At 38.6% G+C, this 18269-nt stretch overlaps 1 protein-coding gene across 4 annotated transcripts in view; it reads right to left on the bottom strand.

The window, feature by feature from the left end:
- The window catches only part of SPATA7 (spermatogenesis associated 7), a 66270-nt gene that overhangs the window by 26748 nt on the left and 21253 nt on the right, over positions 1-18269 (bottom strand). For all 4 annotated transcript variants that reach the window (XM_030931305.1, XM_030931303.1, XM_030931304.1 and 1 more), the window contains one exon: positions 1669-1802. In XM_030931305.1, coding sequence (XP_030787165.1) covers positions 1669-1802 — 134 coding nt within the window. The remainder of the gene's footprint in view (positions 1-1668; positions 1803-18269) is intronic.

Genomic DNA, 18269 nt, shown 5'->3' with positions numbered 1-18269 from the left:
GATGTAAATGACGAGTTGATGGGTGCTGACGAGTTGATGGGTGCAGCACACCAACATGGCACAAGTATACATATGTAACAAACCTGCACGTTATGCACATGTACCCTAGAACTTAAAGTATAATAATAAAAAAAAAAAATGCTTACACTAGCAAAGAAGTAAGGCTGAGAATTAGTAACTTAAATAAAATTAGAGATAGTACAGCAAAGTAAACCCAGAGAAAGTCAAAGAGGGAAATAAAGAAAAAGGCAGATATTAACAAAACAGAAAACAAATACAATAGAAAAGATTAACACAATAAAAAATTGTCCTTTAAAAAAATTGACTCAATCTCTGATGAGAATGACGAAGAAGAATGAAGGTACAAATAAACTACCTTAGGAATAACAAGAGGAAATAATACATATTCAGGAGAGATTAAGAGACTAGTATGAACAATTCTCTGCCAAAAATTTACATAAAATGAACAACTTCCTACATAAATCTAACACTGAATTTATTCTATAATGACCTAAAAAATGAATCAGTAGTCAAAAATTTTCTCATTAAAAAAACACTTTAGGCCCAGACAATTTTAATGTTGAGTTCCATCGAATTTAAGGAACAAATAAACCCAAATGTACACAAGCTAGTCTAGAGTACAGAAAGAAGAAACAGTGCCCAGTATATTTTATGAGGTTAGCATAACCAGACACAAGGAGTAGAAAAAATGAAAATGACAGGCCAGTATCAATAATGGATAGATGCCAAATTTCTAAACAAAATGTTAGTAACTAAATCTAGCAATGAATAAAAAAGGTAATGTACCAGGACAACAGGAATGCAAAGTTGGTTTAACATTGAAGTCAATTGTTGTAATTCATTACACTAACAGATTAAAAGAGGCTCAGCACAGTGCCTCATGCTTGTAATCCCAGCACTTTTTGGGAGGCCAAGGTGGGTGAATCACTGGAGGTCAGGAGTTTGAGACCAACCTGGCCAACATGGTGAGACCCCATCTCTACTAAAAATAAAAACATTAGCTGGAAGTCGTGGTGGGTGCCTGTAATTCCAGCTACTCAGGAGGCTGAAGCAGAAGAATTGTTTCAACCCAGGAAGTGGAGGTTGTAGTGAGCCAAGATTATGCCACTGCACTCCAGCCTGGGTAACAGAATGAGACTGTATCAGAAAACAAACAAACAAACAAAACAAAACAAAAAAAACACAGATTAAAAAGAGAAAAATTATATCATAATATCATCATTCCAAGAGATGCAAAAAAGCATCTCACAAAATTAATATCCATTCAGCAGAAAGGGGGAAAAAAAACTTCACAAACTAGGAATAGAACTTACTTAACCAGATGTTTGAAGGTATCACAAAAAACCTGTAACTGGAGTCTGCAAACTATAACCTTCAGGCCAAATCTGACCCAGTGTCTTCAGTTAATAAAGTTTCAGCAGAACACAGTTATGCCCATTTATTTATGTACTGTCTATGTCCGCCTTCCAATGGCAGAGTAGTTGTGACAGAAACTGTATGGCCTGAAAAGCCTTTTAAAATATTAACTATCTGGATCGTCACAGGAAAAATTTGCTGACCCTAAACTATAGTAAACAAAGTCAGATTGTACCACTAATGAAGTACCATAGAAACATTTGCTTTGAAAAAATAAAAATACTATCTTACCTTTTGTAAGGTGTTAAAAAGTGACTTGGAATTATTTTTAGAATTGGCTCGCATGGCAGTTTTAGTTAATTTGAACTCTTTTTCACATCGTGCTAATTCCTTTTTGAGTTTCTCTCTTCGTTGTTGGTCTGCATCTAAAAGGGAAAACAAATCTTTCAAAATATGGAACAAAATAGAAAATTGTTTTTTTGGTCTTGTTCGAGTAATAAATGGAACATTTTTCTTGTTAAAATGTTATGATATGCAAATAAAAATCCATATACTTTCCTATATAAAGAGTTACACATTTTAAAAATTATTTATTTCACATGTGCCTCTAGATATTAACTAACACATTTAATTTATAGAAATTCTAAATGGATTAACTATTTAAATAACACAAACAACGTAGTGAGATTTGTGTAGTTACCAAAAGAGAAAAAAAAAAAAAAGAATGCCAACAAGATATGACAAACTGGCCAAGCCTAAGGGCATAAGAAAGCAATTCTTAGCAGTTATTCACAAAGATATGAACGTTACAAATGCTTAACCATGTTATTTGTGACTATGTAATCACCAAAGACATAAGTTTGTACGAGTCTACAGACTTATTCTCCAAATGAAATATTATTAATACCATCATATTCCATTAAAGTATTAAATTTATATGACTTCAAAAGGTGGCGTTACATTTTAAAAACATTAGTGTGATCAGGGCAACTGACTTCTATTTCTCTTAACTGCTATTCATTTGGAAATACAAACAAAAAAGTGCTTTCACACTTTAGTGTGCTTTATGTCAGGCACTGACTAGTTATCAAAGACTAATCATTATACAAAGATTAAAAATAATGAAATGAAAGCTAGCCAAATTTCAGAATTAAGTAGAAGGTTGACTATCAGTAAAACGACTTGTCTTTTCATACACAATTAAAAATCTATTGGAATTGATTCCAATTTAGTGGACAAGATAGTATCAAGTCTAAAATCACTTTTATTTGAATCAGAATTTATAAAAATGTCTACAAGCTTAAAAAACTAAGGTAATTTATATGTACATATAGCTTTAGTTATAATTGTTAAACAAGATTATAAGCATGTTAAAGTAAATAGGTCTATTTGTCATTTAAAATGACTGAAATATTACTTTAAGGCTATTCTATCCTCGAATACTTGCTTAATGAATGTATTAGCTAAATTACAGCAAATGATAATGCTTGTGGAGTGAATTAAATACCTTCTCAGTTGGATCTGTTATCTTACTCATAGGTAAAATAGGTGAGTAAAAAAAGAAAAGAGTCCTCAGACACTAACATTAGAAAAATGTTCTTTTGTATTGTCAAGTCTACCTATTCATTTATAAGTAAAACTTTCTCACACCATCTATAAAAATCAACTCCAAATGAATCACATTCCTAATTTAAGAGCTGAAACTATAAAATTCTTAAATTAGACAATCAAAATTAAAAATGCTGGCTGGGCCCAGTGGCTCATGCCTGTAATCCCAGCACTTTGGGAGGCTGAGGCGGGCAGATCACTTGAGGTCAGGAGTTCAAAACCAACCTGGCCAACACGGTAAAACCTCCTCTCTACTGAAAAAAGAAAAAAAATACCAAAATTAGCCGGACATGATAGTGTGCACCTCCAGTCCCAGCTACTTAGGAGGCTGAGGCAGGAGAATTGCTTGAATCCAGGAGGTGGAGGTTTCAGTGAGCTGAGATCGAGCCACTACACTCCAGCCTGGGTGAGAAGAGTGAGATTCTGTCTCAAAAGAAAAAAAATTAAAAACATTTACACTTTTTCAAAAGCCACACGTGAGAAAAAAGCAAGTCACATATGGGGAAAATATATTTTCAAATCATGTATCTAATAAAGAACTTGTATTTAGAATACAAAAATAACTTACAAACCAATAATAATAAGAAAACCCAATTTAAAAATAGGCAAAAGATTTAAATAGGTATTTCACCAAAGATATATAAATGGCCCATATGCACACAAAAGAAAATGCTCTACATCATTAGTTATGAAAGAAATACAAATTAAAACCACAATGAGATACCACTTCAATCTCACTATAATAGCTATAGTTAAAGAGGGTCAATAATAAGTGTTAGCAAGGATATACAGAAACTGAAACCCTAATATATTGGAGGTAGAATGCAAATTGGTACAGCCACTTTAGAAAAGTTTGACAGTTTCTTAAAAAGTTAAACATAATATTACAATATGACCCAGCAATTCCACTCCCAGGTATATGCCCAAGAGAAATGAAAACATGTCCACACAAAAGACTTGTATATGGATGTGTGTAACAGCACTATTCATAATCGCCAGAAAAATACAAGCAATACAAATGTTCATCAATTGATTGACAGACAAAATATGGCATTATTCATGTAACAATTCTATTTTGCAATGAAAAGAAATGAAGTACTGATACAGGCTACAACATGGACAAATCTCTGAAAACCATTATGCAAAATGAAAAGACTAATGCAAAAGGCCATATAAATAATTCCATTTATGTGAAAGGTTCAGAAAAGGCAGATCTGTAGAGAAACAAAGTAGGATACAACTAATATGGTTGTATAGATGCAGCTGGGAAATGCCTCTCCCACCAAGATGAACTAAAATATTGAGTAAACCATCCCACTGAACAGAACTTTTGAAAGGAAATGCTGCAAATTGATAGAGAGTTGACACAGAGATCACAGTGAAGAGGGAGGAAGCTGGGAAACCTGCACACAGTCGCTGAGAGCCAGAACTAGCTCCTGGTTCTAAGGAAGGGGTAAGTAAAGGAACTCTGGGATCCTAGCTACAAGAGATCCCACGACCCCCATAGTCATCTGAATTGGAGGGGGAACTGTCTGGAGATCAGCAGAGGCAGTGCTCGAACCCGAACGGAGCCCAGGATTCCTGACGCACAGTGCAGTTGTGGCAAAAGGCGACCATAGGCACCCATCCACCAATGCCCTCTATTTTGCTCTGAGTGACTATAGCTCCTGCTGTCTGCCAGACCAAGAGAAAGCAAAGGTTGCCTTTCCTGGGAGACTGGGTCCATCTGAACTACATGCCCCCATTGCTTACTAGCCCTTCCCACGACCACTGCCTGGTTGCTGCCACAACAGGGTGCCCATAGCACAGCCTTCACTGCCCTACGTGATTGTTTTACTGGTGGTCTGGGAACAGGTTAGCTCCCCTGCACAGCTGTTGCTTCACCCTGAGGGGCTAGAGAACAAAATCATGGGCTGGCCCAGTCCCAATTCCCCAGGATTCAACTACACCACCCAGGGGTATAAAGCTGAGATCTGTGACCTGAGCTTGAGCAGAGCCGGAGCCCTCATGCTTAGAACACTGAGAAAAACATGGCGCAGGTTCATCATGTGATGGCATGGGAGTTGGGCATCCCCCACTCCAGAAGATGGATCTGGCAAGGGTGTGGTCTGTTAGCCAGCTACAGCCTCTTCCTCAGGGAGTCCTATGGTAGAGAACAACTGGAACAGCCCAATGATCTGGGTGCAGAAGTCTTGGGACAAGCCTAGCTGGTCAGGCTTGCTCCTCCTAGGGCAGATGCTGGAATGCTGGAAAGAGACCCACCAGGTCAAGGGACCATGAGCTAGGCAGGCCCCACAGCCAACTGCTGGGCTAAAAAGCTCAAGCTGTGTGTGCCACACAAGCTGCATATCTGTGGTACCACTGCTATGCCTGGGGATCCCCCACCTTTGACCCACTCCATCACAAAACCACAACAGACAAATCCCCAAACACACTCTGACTCTGCCGAACTCAGAGGACCAATGAGTGTGCAGAAAGTTGTGGGTCCCCTGGTGACCTAACCTTCAGCTTGAACTGCCCCTAAGTGAGGGGGGAGTGCAGCTCACCAAAGCCCCTGCTGGGGCTAATGAAATGCAGGTATGGCTCCAGTAATTGTAGGGGGCTCCACCAAGGCCTGAGAACAGACCTGGTGAGGGAGTCATCTTTCACTGCCCATCTTCCCTCTCCAGAACACTGCTGCTTACACACTGAAATGCAAACAGGTACATGGCTGAGAGACTATGTGTTGGTCCTTACTTTTAAGTACCATCTACTGGATCACAGCCTGAATTACAACACCAAACAAAAATAAATTTCTTCAACACATAATGCCTGTGAAACCCAATGCAGGAAACTAAGGAACCCATACAGAGCCTTAGCTTTCTGAAATCACCCAGAAATGAAGCCAATCAACTACACACTACATACATCACAGTCAAACTCTCAAGGGAAAAAAAAGAATATAGAAACAAAAAGCCCTAACCAAATGACAGTGAATTCAATAAAAAGAAAGAAAAGAAAGAAATACCAGCCCCCTCAGATGAGAAGGTATTAGCCCAAGAACTCCAGCAATTCAAAAAGTCAAAAGTCAAGAGTGTTTTCTTACCTCCAAAAGATCACACTGGTTCTCCAGCAGTGAATCCTAGCCAGATTGAAATGTCTGAAATAACAGACATAATTTCAGAATCTAGATGGTAAGGAAGCTCAACAAGATCCAAAAGAAAATTGAAATCCAATCCAAGGAAGCAAGAAAAATGATCCAAGAAATGAAAGACAACATAGCCATATTAAGAAAGAACCAAAATGAATTTCTGGAATTGAAAAATTCACTACAGAAATTTCACACTACAATTGAAAGCCTTATTAACAGACTAGACCAAGCTGATGAAGGAATTTCAGAGTGTGAAGACCAGTCCTTTGAATCAACTCACTCAGAAATTTAAAAAAAAAAGAATTTAAAAAATGAAGAAAGGCTCTGAAAAATACAGACCAAACCTATGACTCACTGACATGCCTGAGAGAGGAGAGAATAAGCAACTTGGAAAACATAGTAGAGGATATAATCCATGAAAATTTCCCCAATCTTGTTAGAGATGTCAACATACAAATTCAAGAAATTCAGAGAACCCTTGTGAAATACTAAATGACCATCCCCAAGACACAGAGTCACCAGACTTTCTAAGGTTAACGTGAAAAAAAAATCTTAAAGACAGCTAGAGAAAAAGGAACACCAATAACAGGCTAACAATGGACTCAGCAGAAATGTTACAAGCCAGAATAATTTGGTGACCTATTTCTAACCTTCTTAAAGAAAAAAAAATGCCAGCCCCAAATTTTATATTCTGACAAACTAAGCTTCCAAAACAAAGAAGAAAGTCTTTCCTGACAAGCAAAAGCTAAAGGAATCTGGTATACCTAGACCTAGCGTGTTAGGCTGTTCTTGAATTGCTATTAGAAATACCCAAGACTGGGTAATTTATAAGGAAAGAGGTTTAATTGGCTCATTATTCTGCAGGCTGTACAGGCAGCATAATGCCAGCATCTGCTTCAGAGGAGGCCACATGAAGCTTCTGCTCGTGGCGGAAGGCAAAAAGGGAATGTGCATTTCATATGGCAAGAATGAGAGGGGAAGGCAGTAGGGGCATACACTTTTAAACAACCAGATCTTGCAAGAACCCACTCACTATCATAAGGACAGCATCAAGGGGGTGGTGCTAAACCATTCATGAGAAATCCACAGACATGATCCAATTACCTCCCAATAGGGGCCAATCCCAACACTAGGAGTTACATTTCAATGTGACATTTGGGTGGGGACAAATACCCAAACTACATCACCGAGCCTACAAGAAATGCTCAAGGAAGTTCTAAACATGCACACATAAGAATGATACTTACTACCATAAAAGAACACATAAATACAGAGGTTCACAGATCCTATAAAGCAATTACACAATCAAGACTACAAAGCAACCAGCAAACACCACCATGACAGGTTCAAACCTCACACATCAATAGTAACCTTGAATGTAAGTGGTCTAAATGTACCCATTTAAAAGGCACAAGGTGGCAAGAACCACTTTCTATTTATTTTTATTTATTTAAAAAATAAAATAATTTTTTATTTAAAAAAGAAAAAAACAAGACCCAACCTTCTATTATCTTCAAGAGGCCCATCACACATGTAATGACACCTACAGGCTTGAAGTAAAGTGATGAAGAAAACCTATCATGCAAACAGTAAATAGAAGAGCAGGGGTTGCTATTCTTGTATCAGATAAAACAGACTTTAAACCAACAGCAATAAGGACAAATATGGGCATTACACAATGATGAAGAGTTCAATTCAACAAGACTTACCTATGCTAGATATATTTGCACCCAACACTGGAGCACCCAGATTCATACAACAAGTACTTCTAGACCTATGAAAAGATTTAGACAGCCACACATTAATAGTGGGGGACTTCAACATCCCACTAGCAGTGTTAGATAGACCCTCAAGGCAGAAAACTGACAAAGAAATTCTGGATTTAAATTTGACACTTGACCAATTGGACCTAATAGATATCTACAGAAGAATACTCCACCCAACAACCACAGAATAAACATTCTTCTCATCTGCATGTGGAACATACTCTAAGATCAACCACATGCTTGACGATAAAGCAAGTTTCAATAAATTTTTAAAAACTGAAACAACGCCAAGCATATTTTTGGATCCCAGTGGAAAAAAAGGTAGAAATCAATACCAAGAGGATTCCTCAAAATCACATAATTTTACATGGAAATTAAACCAACTTGCTCCTGAATGACTTTTGGGTAAACAACACAAGGTGAAATTTAAAGCAAAACAAAACAAAATAAAAAACTCCTCGAAATAAATAAAAACAGAAACACAACATACCAAAATTCCTGAGATGCAGCAAAAGCAGTGTTAAGAGGCAAGTTTACAGTGCTAAATGCCTACATCAAGAAGATAGAAAGATCTCAAGTTAACAATCTAACATTGCAACTAGAGGAAGCAGAATAACAAGAACTAATCCCAAAGCTAGTAGTAGAAAAGAATTATCTAAAAGCAGAAATACTTGAAATTGAGATTCCAAAATCCATATAAATGTTCAATGAAACGAAAAGTTGGTTTTTTGAAAGGATAAACAAGATCAATAGACTGTTAGTGAGATTAACAAAGAAAAAATAGAAAATCCAAATAAGCACAACCAGATATGACAAAGGCAATGTTACAACAGATCCTACAGAAATAAAAAAGATCCTTAGAGACTATTAAGAACACTTCTACGCATGGAAACTAGGAAATTTAGAGGAAATGGATAAATTTCTGGAAACATACAATTTCCCAATATTGAATCAGGAAGAAATTGAAACCCTGAAGAGACCAATACTGAGTTCCAAAATCGAACCAGTAATTAAAAAAAACCTACCAACCATAAAAAGCCTTGGACCAGATAGATTCACAGCCAAATTCTACCAGATATACCAATAGCTGGTATTAGTCCTACTGAAACTATTCCAAAAAATTGAGGAAGGACTCTTCCCTAACTCATTCTATGAAACCCAATCTATGAAACCGGCATAATGATAACACCAAAATCTGGCAAAGACACATCAAAACCAAAAGCTATAGACCAATATCCCTGATGAACATAGACACAAAAATGCTCAACAAATAGTAGCAAACCAAATCCAATAGCACATCAAAAAGTTAATAAACCACAATCAAGTAGGCTTCATTCCCGGAATGAAAGGCTGGTTCAACATATGCAAATCAATAAATGTGATTCACCATATAAACAGAATTAAAAACAAAAACCTTATGATCATCTCAACAGATGTAGCAAAAACCTTTAAAAAAAAAAATCTAGCAATCCTTCATGATTTAAAAAAAAAAAAAAAAACCCAACAAATTAGACATCGAAAGAACATACCTCAAAATAATAAGAGCCATCTATGACAAGCCCACAGCCAACATCATACTGAATGGGCAAAAGCTGGAAGCATTCCTCTTTTGAACTGGAACAGCATAAGGATGTCCACTATCACCACTCTTATTCAACATACTACTGGAGTCCTAGCCAGAGCAATTAGGCAAGAGAAAGAAATAAAATGCATCCAAATTGGAAAAGTAGTAGTCAAATTATCTCTTTCCTGATATGAATCTATAAATAGAAAACCCTAAAGATGCTGCCAAAAGGCTTCTTGAACTAATAAACAACTCCAGTAAAGTTTTAGGATACCAAATCAATGTGCAAAAATCAGTAGCATTTCTATACACCAATGACATTCAAGCTGAGAGCCAAATGAAGAACACAATCTCATTTACAATAGCTACACACACACACAAAATAAAATACCTAGGAAAATATCTAAGGAGGTGAAAGATATCTAAAAGAACTACAAAATACTGCTGAAAGAAATCAGAGGTGACACACACAAATGGAAAAACATTCCATGTTCATGGATTGGAAGAGTCAATATCATTAAAATGTCCATACTGCCTAAAGCAATCTAGAGATTCAATACTATTCCTATCAAACTACTAACATCATTTTTCACAGAAATTGAAAATACTATTCTTTTTTTTTTTTTTTGAGACGGAGTCTGGCGCTCTGTCACCCAGGCTGGAGTGCAGTGGCCCGATCTCAGCTCACTGCAAGCTCCGCCTCCCAGGTTTACGCCATTCTCCTGCCTCAGCCTCCCGCGTAGCTGGGACTACAGGCGCCCGCCACCTCGCCCGGCTAGTGTTTTTGTATTTTTTAGTAGAGACGGGGTTTCACCATGTTAGCCAGGATGGTCTAGATCTCCTGACCTCGTGATCCGCCCGTCTCGGCCTCCCAAAGTGCTGGGATTACAGGCTTGAGCCACCACACCCGGCCGAAAATACTATTCTAAAATTTATATGGAACCAAAAAAGAGCAGTCCTAAGCAAAAAGAACAAAACTGGAGGCATCACATTATCCGACTTCAAACTATACTAGAAGGCTACAGTAACCAAAACAGCATGGTACTGGTATAAAAACAGATACATAGACCAATGGAACAGACAGAGAACTCAGAAATAAAGCTGCACACATAACTGATCTTCAACAAAGTCTACAAAAATAAGCAATGGAGAAAAGACTCCTTATTCAATAAATGGTGCCAGGATAGGTTGCTAAATCATATTCTGAAGACTGAAACTAGACCCCTACCTATCACCATATATTAAAATTAACTCAAGATGGATTAAAGATTTAAATGTAAGACCTAAAACTATAAAAGTCCTATAAGAAAACCTAGGATATACTCTGCTGGACATTGGCCTTAGGAAAGAATCTGTGACCAAGTCCTCAAAAGCAATTGCAACAAAAACAAAAATTGACAAGTGAGACCTAATTAAATTAAAGAGCTTGTGCAAGGCAAAAGAAACTATCAACATAGTAAACAGACAACCAACAGAATGGGGGAATATATTTGTAAACTATGCATCTGACAAAAAACTAATATCAAGAATTGTGATGGCTAATACTGAATGTCAACTTGATTGGATTGAAGGATGCAAAGCATTGATACTGGGTGTATCTGTGAGGGTGTTGCCAAAGGATATTAACATTTGAGTCAGTGGGCTGGGGAAGGTAGACCCACCCTTAATCTGGGTGGGCACCATCTAATCAGCTGACATTGAATATAAAGCAGGCAGAAAAATGTAACGGACTGAGGCTGACCTAGCCTCCCAGCCTACATCTTCCTCCTATCCTGGAGTCTTCCTGCCCTCGAACATCGGACTCCAAATTCTTCAGTTTTGGAACTTGGACTAGCTCTCCTTGCTCCTCAGCCTGCAGAACGCCTATTATGGGACCTTGTGATCATGTAAGTTAATACTTAATAAACTCCCCTTTATATATATATATATATGTATTCCATTAGTTCTGTCCCTCTAGAGAACCCTAATACAAGAATCTATGAAGAACTAAAAAAAAAAAAAAAAAAAAAAAAAATCAAGAAGAAACACAAATAACCCCATTAAAAAGTGAGAAAAGGACATAGATACTTATCAAAAGAAGACATACAAGCAGCCAACACATAAAAAAGTACTCAATATCACTAATCATCAGAGAAATGCAAATCAAAATCACAATGAGATACTATTTCCTACCAGCCAGAATGGCTACTATTAAGAAGTCAAAAAATAATAGATGTTGGCAAGGCTGCGGGGAAAAAGGAATTACACACTGTTGTTGGGAATGTGAGTTCAGTGACTGCAGAAAGCAGTTTGAAGACTTCTCAAAGAACTAAAAATAGACCTACCATTCAACCCAGCAATCCCACTACTGTGTATAAACCCAAAGAAAAATAAATAATTCCACCAAAAAGACACATGCCCTCATATCCACCATAGCACTATCCACATTAGCAAAGATATGGAATCAACCTGGGTGCCCATTAATGGTGAACTGGATAAAGAAAATGTGGTACATATACAGGATGAAATACTACATACCCATGAAAAAGAACAAATCATGTCCTTTGCAGCAACATGGATGTTGCTGGAGGCCATTATTCTAAGTGAATTAACACAGAAACAGAAAACCAAATACTGTATGTTCTCACTTATAAGTGGGAGCTAAACATTGGGTACGCATGAATATAAAGGTGGGAACAACAGACATTAGAGACTAGAAGAAGGGGGAGGGAGAGGAGGTGTGGGCTGAAAAAGTATTGGGTACTATACTCACTACTTGGGTGATGGGTTCATTTGTATCTCAAACCTCAGCATCACATAACGTATCTTTGTAACAAACCTGTAGCCCCTTAATCTAAAGTTAAAAGTAAGAAAAGACGAAGAGAATAGGGATAGTAGCAGAAAGAGAAGAAAAACAGAAGGCTGTTGTCTAAAGTGTCAGCACCGTTTGTCATAATTCTTCTGCCAGAATGCTTTCTCCTTGATCAAAGCACCTGTTCAGGATGAAGTGAAGGGAAATGGGAGTTAATGGAATATTATAAGAATTGTTTAATGACTTTACTGCTGGAAAAAATGTTAACAATTATTTGGAGTACACCACTGTTATATATGAATTTCTCTGCAAGTATGGTAGGATAAAGAATACCTGGAAGAAATATAGGATGGCTGGCAAGATGGCCAAATAGGAAGAGCTCTGGTATGCAGCTCCCAGCGAGATCAATGCAGAAGGCAGGTGATTTCTGCATTTCCAACTGAGGTACGCAGCTCATCTCATTGGGACTGGTTAGACAGTGGGTGCAGCCCACAGAGGGCGAGCTGAAGCAGGGTGTGGCACTGCCTCAGCTAGGAAGCGCAAGGGGTCGGGAAACTCCCTCCCCTAGCCAAGGGAAGCCATGAGGGACTTTCCTGTGAGGAAGGGCGCACTCCGGCCCAGATACTATCCTTTACCCATGGTCTTCGCAACCCGTGGACCAGGAGATTCCCTCAGATGCCTATGCCACCAAGGCCCTGGGTTTCAAGCACAAAACTGGGTGGCCATTTGGGCAGACACTGAGCTAGCTGCAGTTTTCTTTCATACCCTAGTGGCGACTGGAATGCCAGTGAGATAGAACCATTCACTCCCTAGGAAAAGGGGCTGAGGCCAGGGAGGCAAATGGTCTAGCTCAGCGGATCCCACCCCATGGAACCCAGCTAGCTAAGCTCCACTGGCTTGAAATTCTCCCTGCCAGCACAGCAGTCTGAAGACGACCTGGGATGCTAGAGCTTGGTGGATGGAGGGGCGTCCACCCTTACTGAGGCTGGAGTAGGCGGTTTTTCCCTCATGGTGTAAACAAAGCCGCCAGGAAGTTCAGACTGGGCGGAGCCCACCGCAGCTCTGCAAGGCTGCTGTAGCCAGACTGCCTCTCTAGAATCCTCCTTTCTTGGCAGGGCATATCTGAAAGAAAGGAAGCAGCCTCAGTCAGGGGCTTATAGATAAAACTCTCATCTCCCTGGGACAGAGCACCTGGGGGAAGGGGCGGCTGTGGGTGCAGCTTTAGCCAACTTAAATATTCCTGCCTGCCAGCTCTGAAGAGAACAGCAGCTCTCCCAGCACAGCGCTTGAGCTCTAAGAGACAGACTGCCTCCTCAAGTGGGTCCCTGACCCCCATGCCTCCTGATGGAGAGACACCTCCCAGCAGAAGTCGACAGATATCTCATACAGGAGAGCTCCGGCTGGCATCTGGTGGGTACTCCTCTGGGATGAAGTTTCCAGAGGGAAAAACAGGCAGCAATCTTTGCTGTTCTGCAGCCTCCACTGGTGATACCTAGGCAAACAGGATCTGGAGTGGACCTCCAGCAAACTCCAGCAGACCTACAGCAGAGAAGCCTGACTGTTAGAAGGAAAACTAACAAACAGAAAGAAATAGCATCAACATCAACAAAAAGGACGTACACACAAAGACCCCATCCAAAGATCACCAATAGCAAAGACCAAAGGTAGATAAATCCACAAAGATGAGGAAAAACCAGTGCAACAAGGCTGAAAATTCCAAAAACCAGAATGCCTCTTCTCCTCCAAAGGATCACAACTTCTCGCCAGCAAGGGAACAAAATTGGACAGAGAATGAGTTTGATGAATTGATGGAAGTAAGCTCCAGAAGGTGGGTAATAACAAACTCTTCTGAGATAAAGGAGCATATTCTAACCCAATGCAATGAAGCTAAGAACCTTGATTTAAAAATTGGAGGAATTGCTAACTAGAATTACCAGTTTAGAGAAAAACATAAATGACCTGAAGGAGCGGAAAGACACAGCTCGAGAACTTTGTGAAGCATACACAAGCATCAATAGCTGAAGCAATCAAGTGGAAGAAAGGATATCAGAGATTGAATATCAACTTAATGAAATAAAGCATGAAGACAAGATTAGAGAAAAAAGAATGAAAAGGAATGAACAAAGCCTCTAAGAAATATGGGACTATGTGAAAAGAGCAAGCCTACGTTTGATTGATGTACCTTAAAGTGACCAGAAGAATAGAATAAAGCTGGAAAACACAATTCAGGATATTAACCAGAAGAATTTCCCCAACCTAGCAAGACAGGCCAATATTCAAATTCAAGAAATGCAGAGAACACCACGAAGATACTCCTTTAGAAGAGCAACCCCAAGACACATAATCTTCAGATTCACCAAGGTTGAAATGAAGGAAAGAATATTAAGGGCAGCCAGAGAGAAAGGTCGGGTTACTCACAAAGGGAAGCCCATCAGATTAACAGCAGATCTCTCTGCAGAAACCGTACAAGCCAGAAGAGAGTGGGGGCCAATATTCAACATTCTTCAAGAACAGAATTTTCAACCCAGAATTTCACATCCAGCCAAACTAAGCTTCATATGCGAAGGGAAAATAAAATCCTTTACAGACAAGCAAATGCTGAGAGATTTTGTCACCACTAGGCCTGCCTTACAGGAGCTCCTGAAGGAAGCACTAAATATGGAAAGAAAAAACTGGTACCAGCCACTGCAAAAACATACCAAACTGTAAAGACCATTGACACTATGAAGAAACTGCGTCAACTAACGGGCAAAATAACCAGCTAGCATCATGATGACAGGATCAAATTCACACATAACAATAGTAACCTTAAATGTAAACGGGCTAAATGCCCCAATTAAAAAACACAGACTGGCAGATTGGATAAAGACTCAAGGCCCTTTTGGTGTGCTGTATTCAGGAGACCCATGTCAGGGCAAAGACACACACAGCCTCAAAATAAAAGGATGGAGGAATATTTACCAAGAAAAGGGAAAGCCAAAAAAAAAAAAAAAAAAAAAAAAAAAAAAAAGCAGGGGTTGCAATCCTAGTCTCTGATAAAACAGACTTTAAACCAACAAAGATTAAAAAAAGACAAAGAAGGGCATTACATAATGGCAAAGGGATCAATGCAACAAGAAGACCTAACTATCCTAAATACATATGCACCCAATACAGGAGCACCCAGGTTCATAAACCAAGTTCTTAGAGACCTACAAAGAGACTTAGATTCCCACACAATAATAGTGGGAGACTTTATCACCCCACTGTCAATATTAAAGAGATCAACAAGACAGAAAATTAACAAGGATATTCAAGACTTGAACTCAGCTCTGGACCAAGCGGACCTACTAGACATCTACAGAACTCTCCACCCCAAATCAACAGAATATACATTCTTCTCAGCACCATATCACATTTATTCCAAAACTGACCACATAATTGGAAGTAAAACACTCCTCAGCAATTGCAAAAGAATGGAAATCATAACAAACAGTCTCTAAGACCACAGTGCAATCAAATTAGAACTCAGGATTAAGAAACTCACTCAAAGCCATACAACTACATGGAAACTGAACGACCTGCTCCTGAATAACTACTGGGTAAATAACGAAATTAAAGTAGAAATAAATAAGTTATTTGAAACCAATGAGAACAAAGATACAATGTACCAGAATCTCTGGGACACAACTAAAGCAGTGTTTAGAGGGGGTATTTATAACACTAAATGCCCACAGGAGAAAGCAGAAAAGATCTAAAATCGACACCCTAACCTCACAATGAAAAGAACTAGAGGAGCGAGAACAAATTCAAAAGCTGGCAGAAGACAAGAAATAACTAAGATCAGAGCAGAAATGAAGGAGATAGAGATGTGAAAAATCCTTCAAAAAATCAATAAATCCAGGAGCTGGTTTTTTGAAAAGATAAACAAAATAGACCACTAGCCAGACTAATAAAGAAGAAAATAGAGAAGAATCAAAAAGGCACAATAAAAAATGATACAGGGGACATCACCACCGATCCCACAGAAATACAAACTACCATCCGAGAATACCATAAACACCTCTACGCAAATAAACTAGAAAATCTAGAAGAAATGGATAATTTCCTGGACACATACACCCTCCCAAGACTAAACAAGAAGTTCAATCCTTGAGTATACCCATAACAAGTTCTAAAATTGAGGCAGTAATTAATAGCCTACCAACCAAAAAAAGCTCAAAACCAGACAGATTCACAGTCGAATTCTACCAGAGGTACAAAGAGGAGCTGGTACCATTCCTTTTGAAGCTATTCCAAACAACAAAGACAGACTCCTCTCTAACTCATTTTGCATCATCCTGATACCAAACCCTGGCACAGATACAAGAAAAAAAGAAAATTTCAGGCCAATATTCCTGACTAACATTGATGTGAAAATCCTCAATAAAATACTGGCAAATCGAATCCAGCAGCACATCAAAAAGCTTATCCACCACGATCAAGTCGGCTTCATCCCTGGGATGCAAGGCTGCTTCAACATACACAAACCAATAAATGTAATCCATCACATAAACAGACCCAATGACAAAAACCACAGGATTATCTCAATAGATGCAGAAAAGGCCTCTGACAAAATTCAACAGCGCTTCATGCTAAAAACTCTCAATAAACTACATGTTGATGGAATGTATCTCAAAATAATAAGAGCTATTTATGACAAAACAACAGCCAATATCATACCGAATGGGCAAAAGCTGGAAGCATTCCCTTTGAAAACTGGCACAAGGATGCCCTCTCTCATCACTCCTATTCAACATAGTAATGGAATTTCAGGCCAGGGCAATCAGGCAAGAGAAATAAATAAAGGGTATTCACATAGGAGGAGAGGAAGTCAAATTGTCTCTGTTTGCAGATGACATGATTGTATATTTAGAAACCCCCATCATCTCAGCCCAAAATCTCCTTAAGCTGATAAGTAACTTAAGTAAAGTCTCAGGATACAAAATCAATGTGCAAAAAATCACAAGCATTCCTATATACCAAAAACAGACAAACAGAGAGCCAAATCATGAGTGAACGCCCATTCACAATTGCTACAAAGAGTAATAAAATACCTAGGAATACAACTCACAAGGGATGTGAAGGACCTCTTCAAAGAGAACTACAAACCACTGCTCAAGGAAATAGGAGAGGACACAAACAAACGGAAAAACATTCCATGCTCATGGATAGGAAGAATCAATATTGTGAAAATGGACATACTGCCCAAAGTAATTTATAGATTCAGTGCTATCCCCATCAAACTACCATTGACTTTCTTCACAGAATTAGAAAAAAGTATTTTAAATTTCATATGGAACCAAAAAAAGAGCTGGTATAGCCAAGACAATCCCAAGCAAAAAGAACAAAGCTGGAGGCATCACGCTACCTGACTTCAAACTATACTACAAGGCTACAGTAACCAAAACAGCATGGTACTGGTACCAAAACAGATATATAGACCAATGGAACAGAACAGAGGCCTCAGAAATAACACCACACATATACAACCATCTGATCTTTGACAAACCTGAGAAAAATAAGCAATGGGGAAAAAATTTCCTATTTAATAAATGGTGTTGGAAAAACTGGCTAGCCATATGCAGGAAACTGAAACTGGGCCCCTTCCTTACATCTTACGCAAAAATTAACTCAAGATGGATTAAAGACTTAAATGTAAGACCTAAAACCGTAAAAACCCTAGAAGAAAACCTAGGCAATACCGTTCAGGACATAGGCATGGGCAAAGATTTCATGGCTAAAACACCAAAAGCAATGGCAACAAAAGCCAAAACTAACAAAGAGGATCTACTAAAGAGCATCTGTACAGCAAAATAAACCATCATCAGAGTCAACAGGCAACCTACAGATTGGGAGAAAAATTTTGCAATCTATCCATCTGACAAAGAGCTAATATCCAGAATCCACAAGGAACTTAAACAAATTTACAAGAAAAAAACAACCCCATCAAAAAGTGGGCAAAGGATATGAACAGACACTTTTCAAAAGAAGACATTTATGCAGCCAACAAAC

Source organism: Rhinopithecus roxellana, chromosome 5 (genome assembly GCF_007565055.1).
Source record: "Rhinopithecus roxellana isolate Shanxi Qingling chromosome 5, ASM756505v1, whole genome shotgun sequence".
Taxonomy (NCBI): domain Eukaryota; kingdom Metazoa; phylum Chordata; class Mammalia; order Primates; family Cercopithecidae; genus Rhinopithecus; species Rhinopithecus roxellana.
The sequence above is the reverse complement of the archived record's forward strand: the minus strand, read 5'-3'. Positions and strand labels throughout refer to the sequence as shown.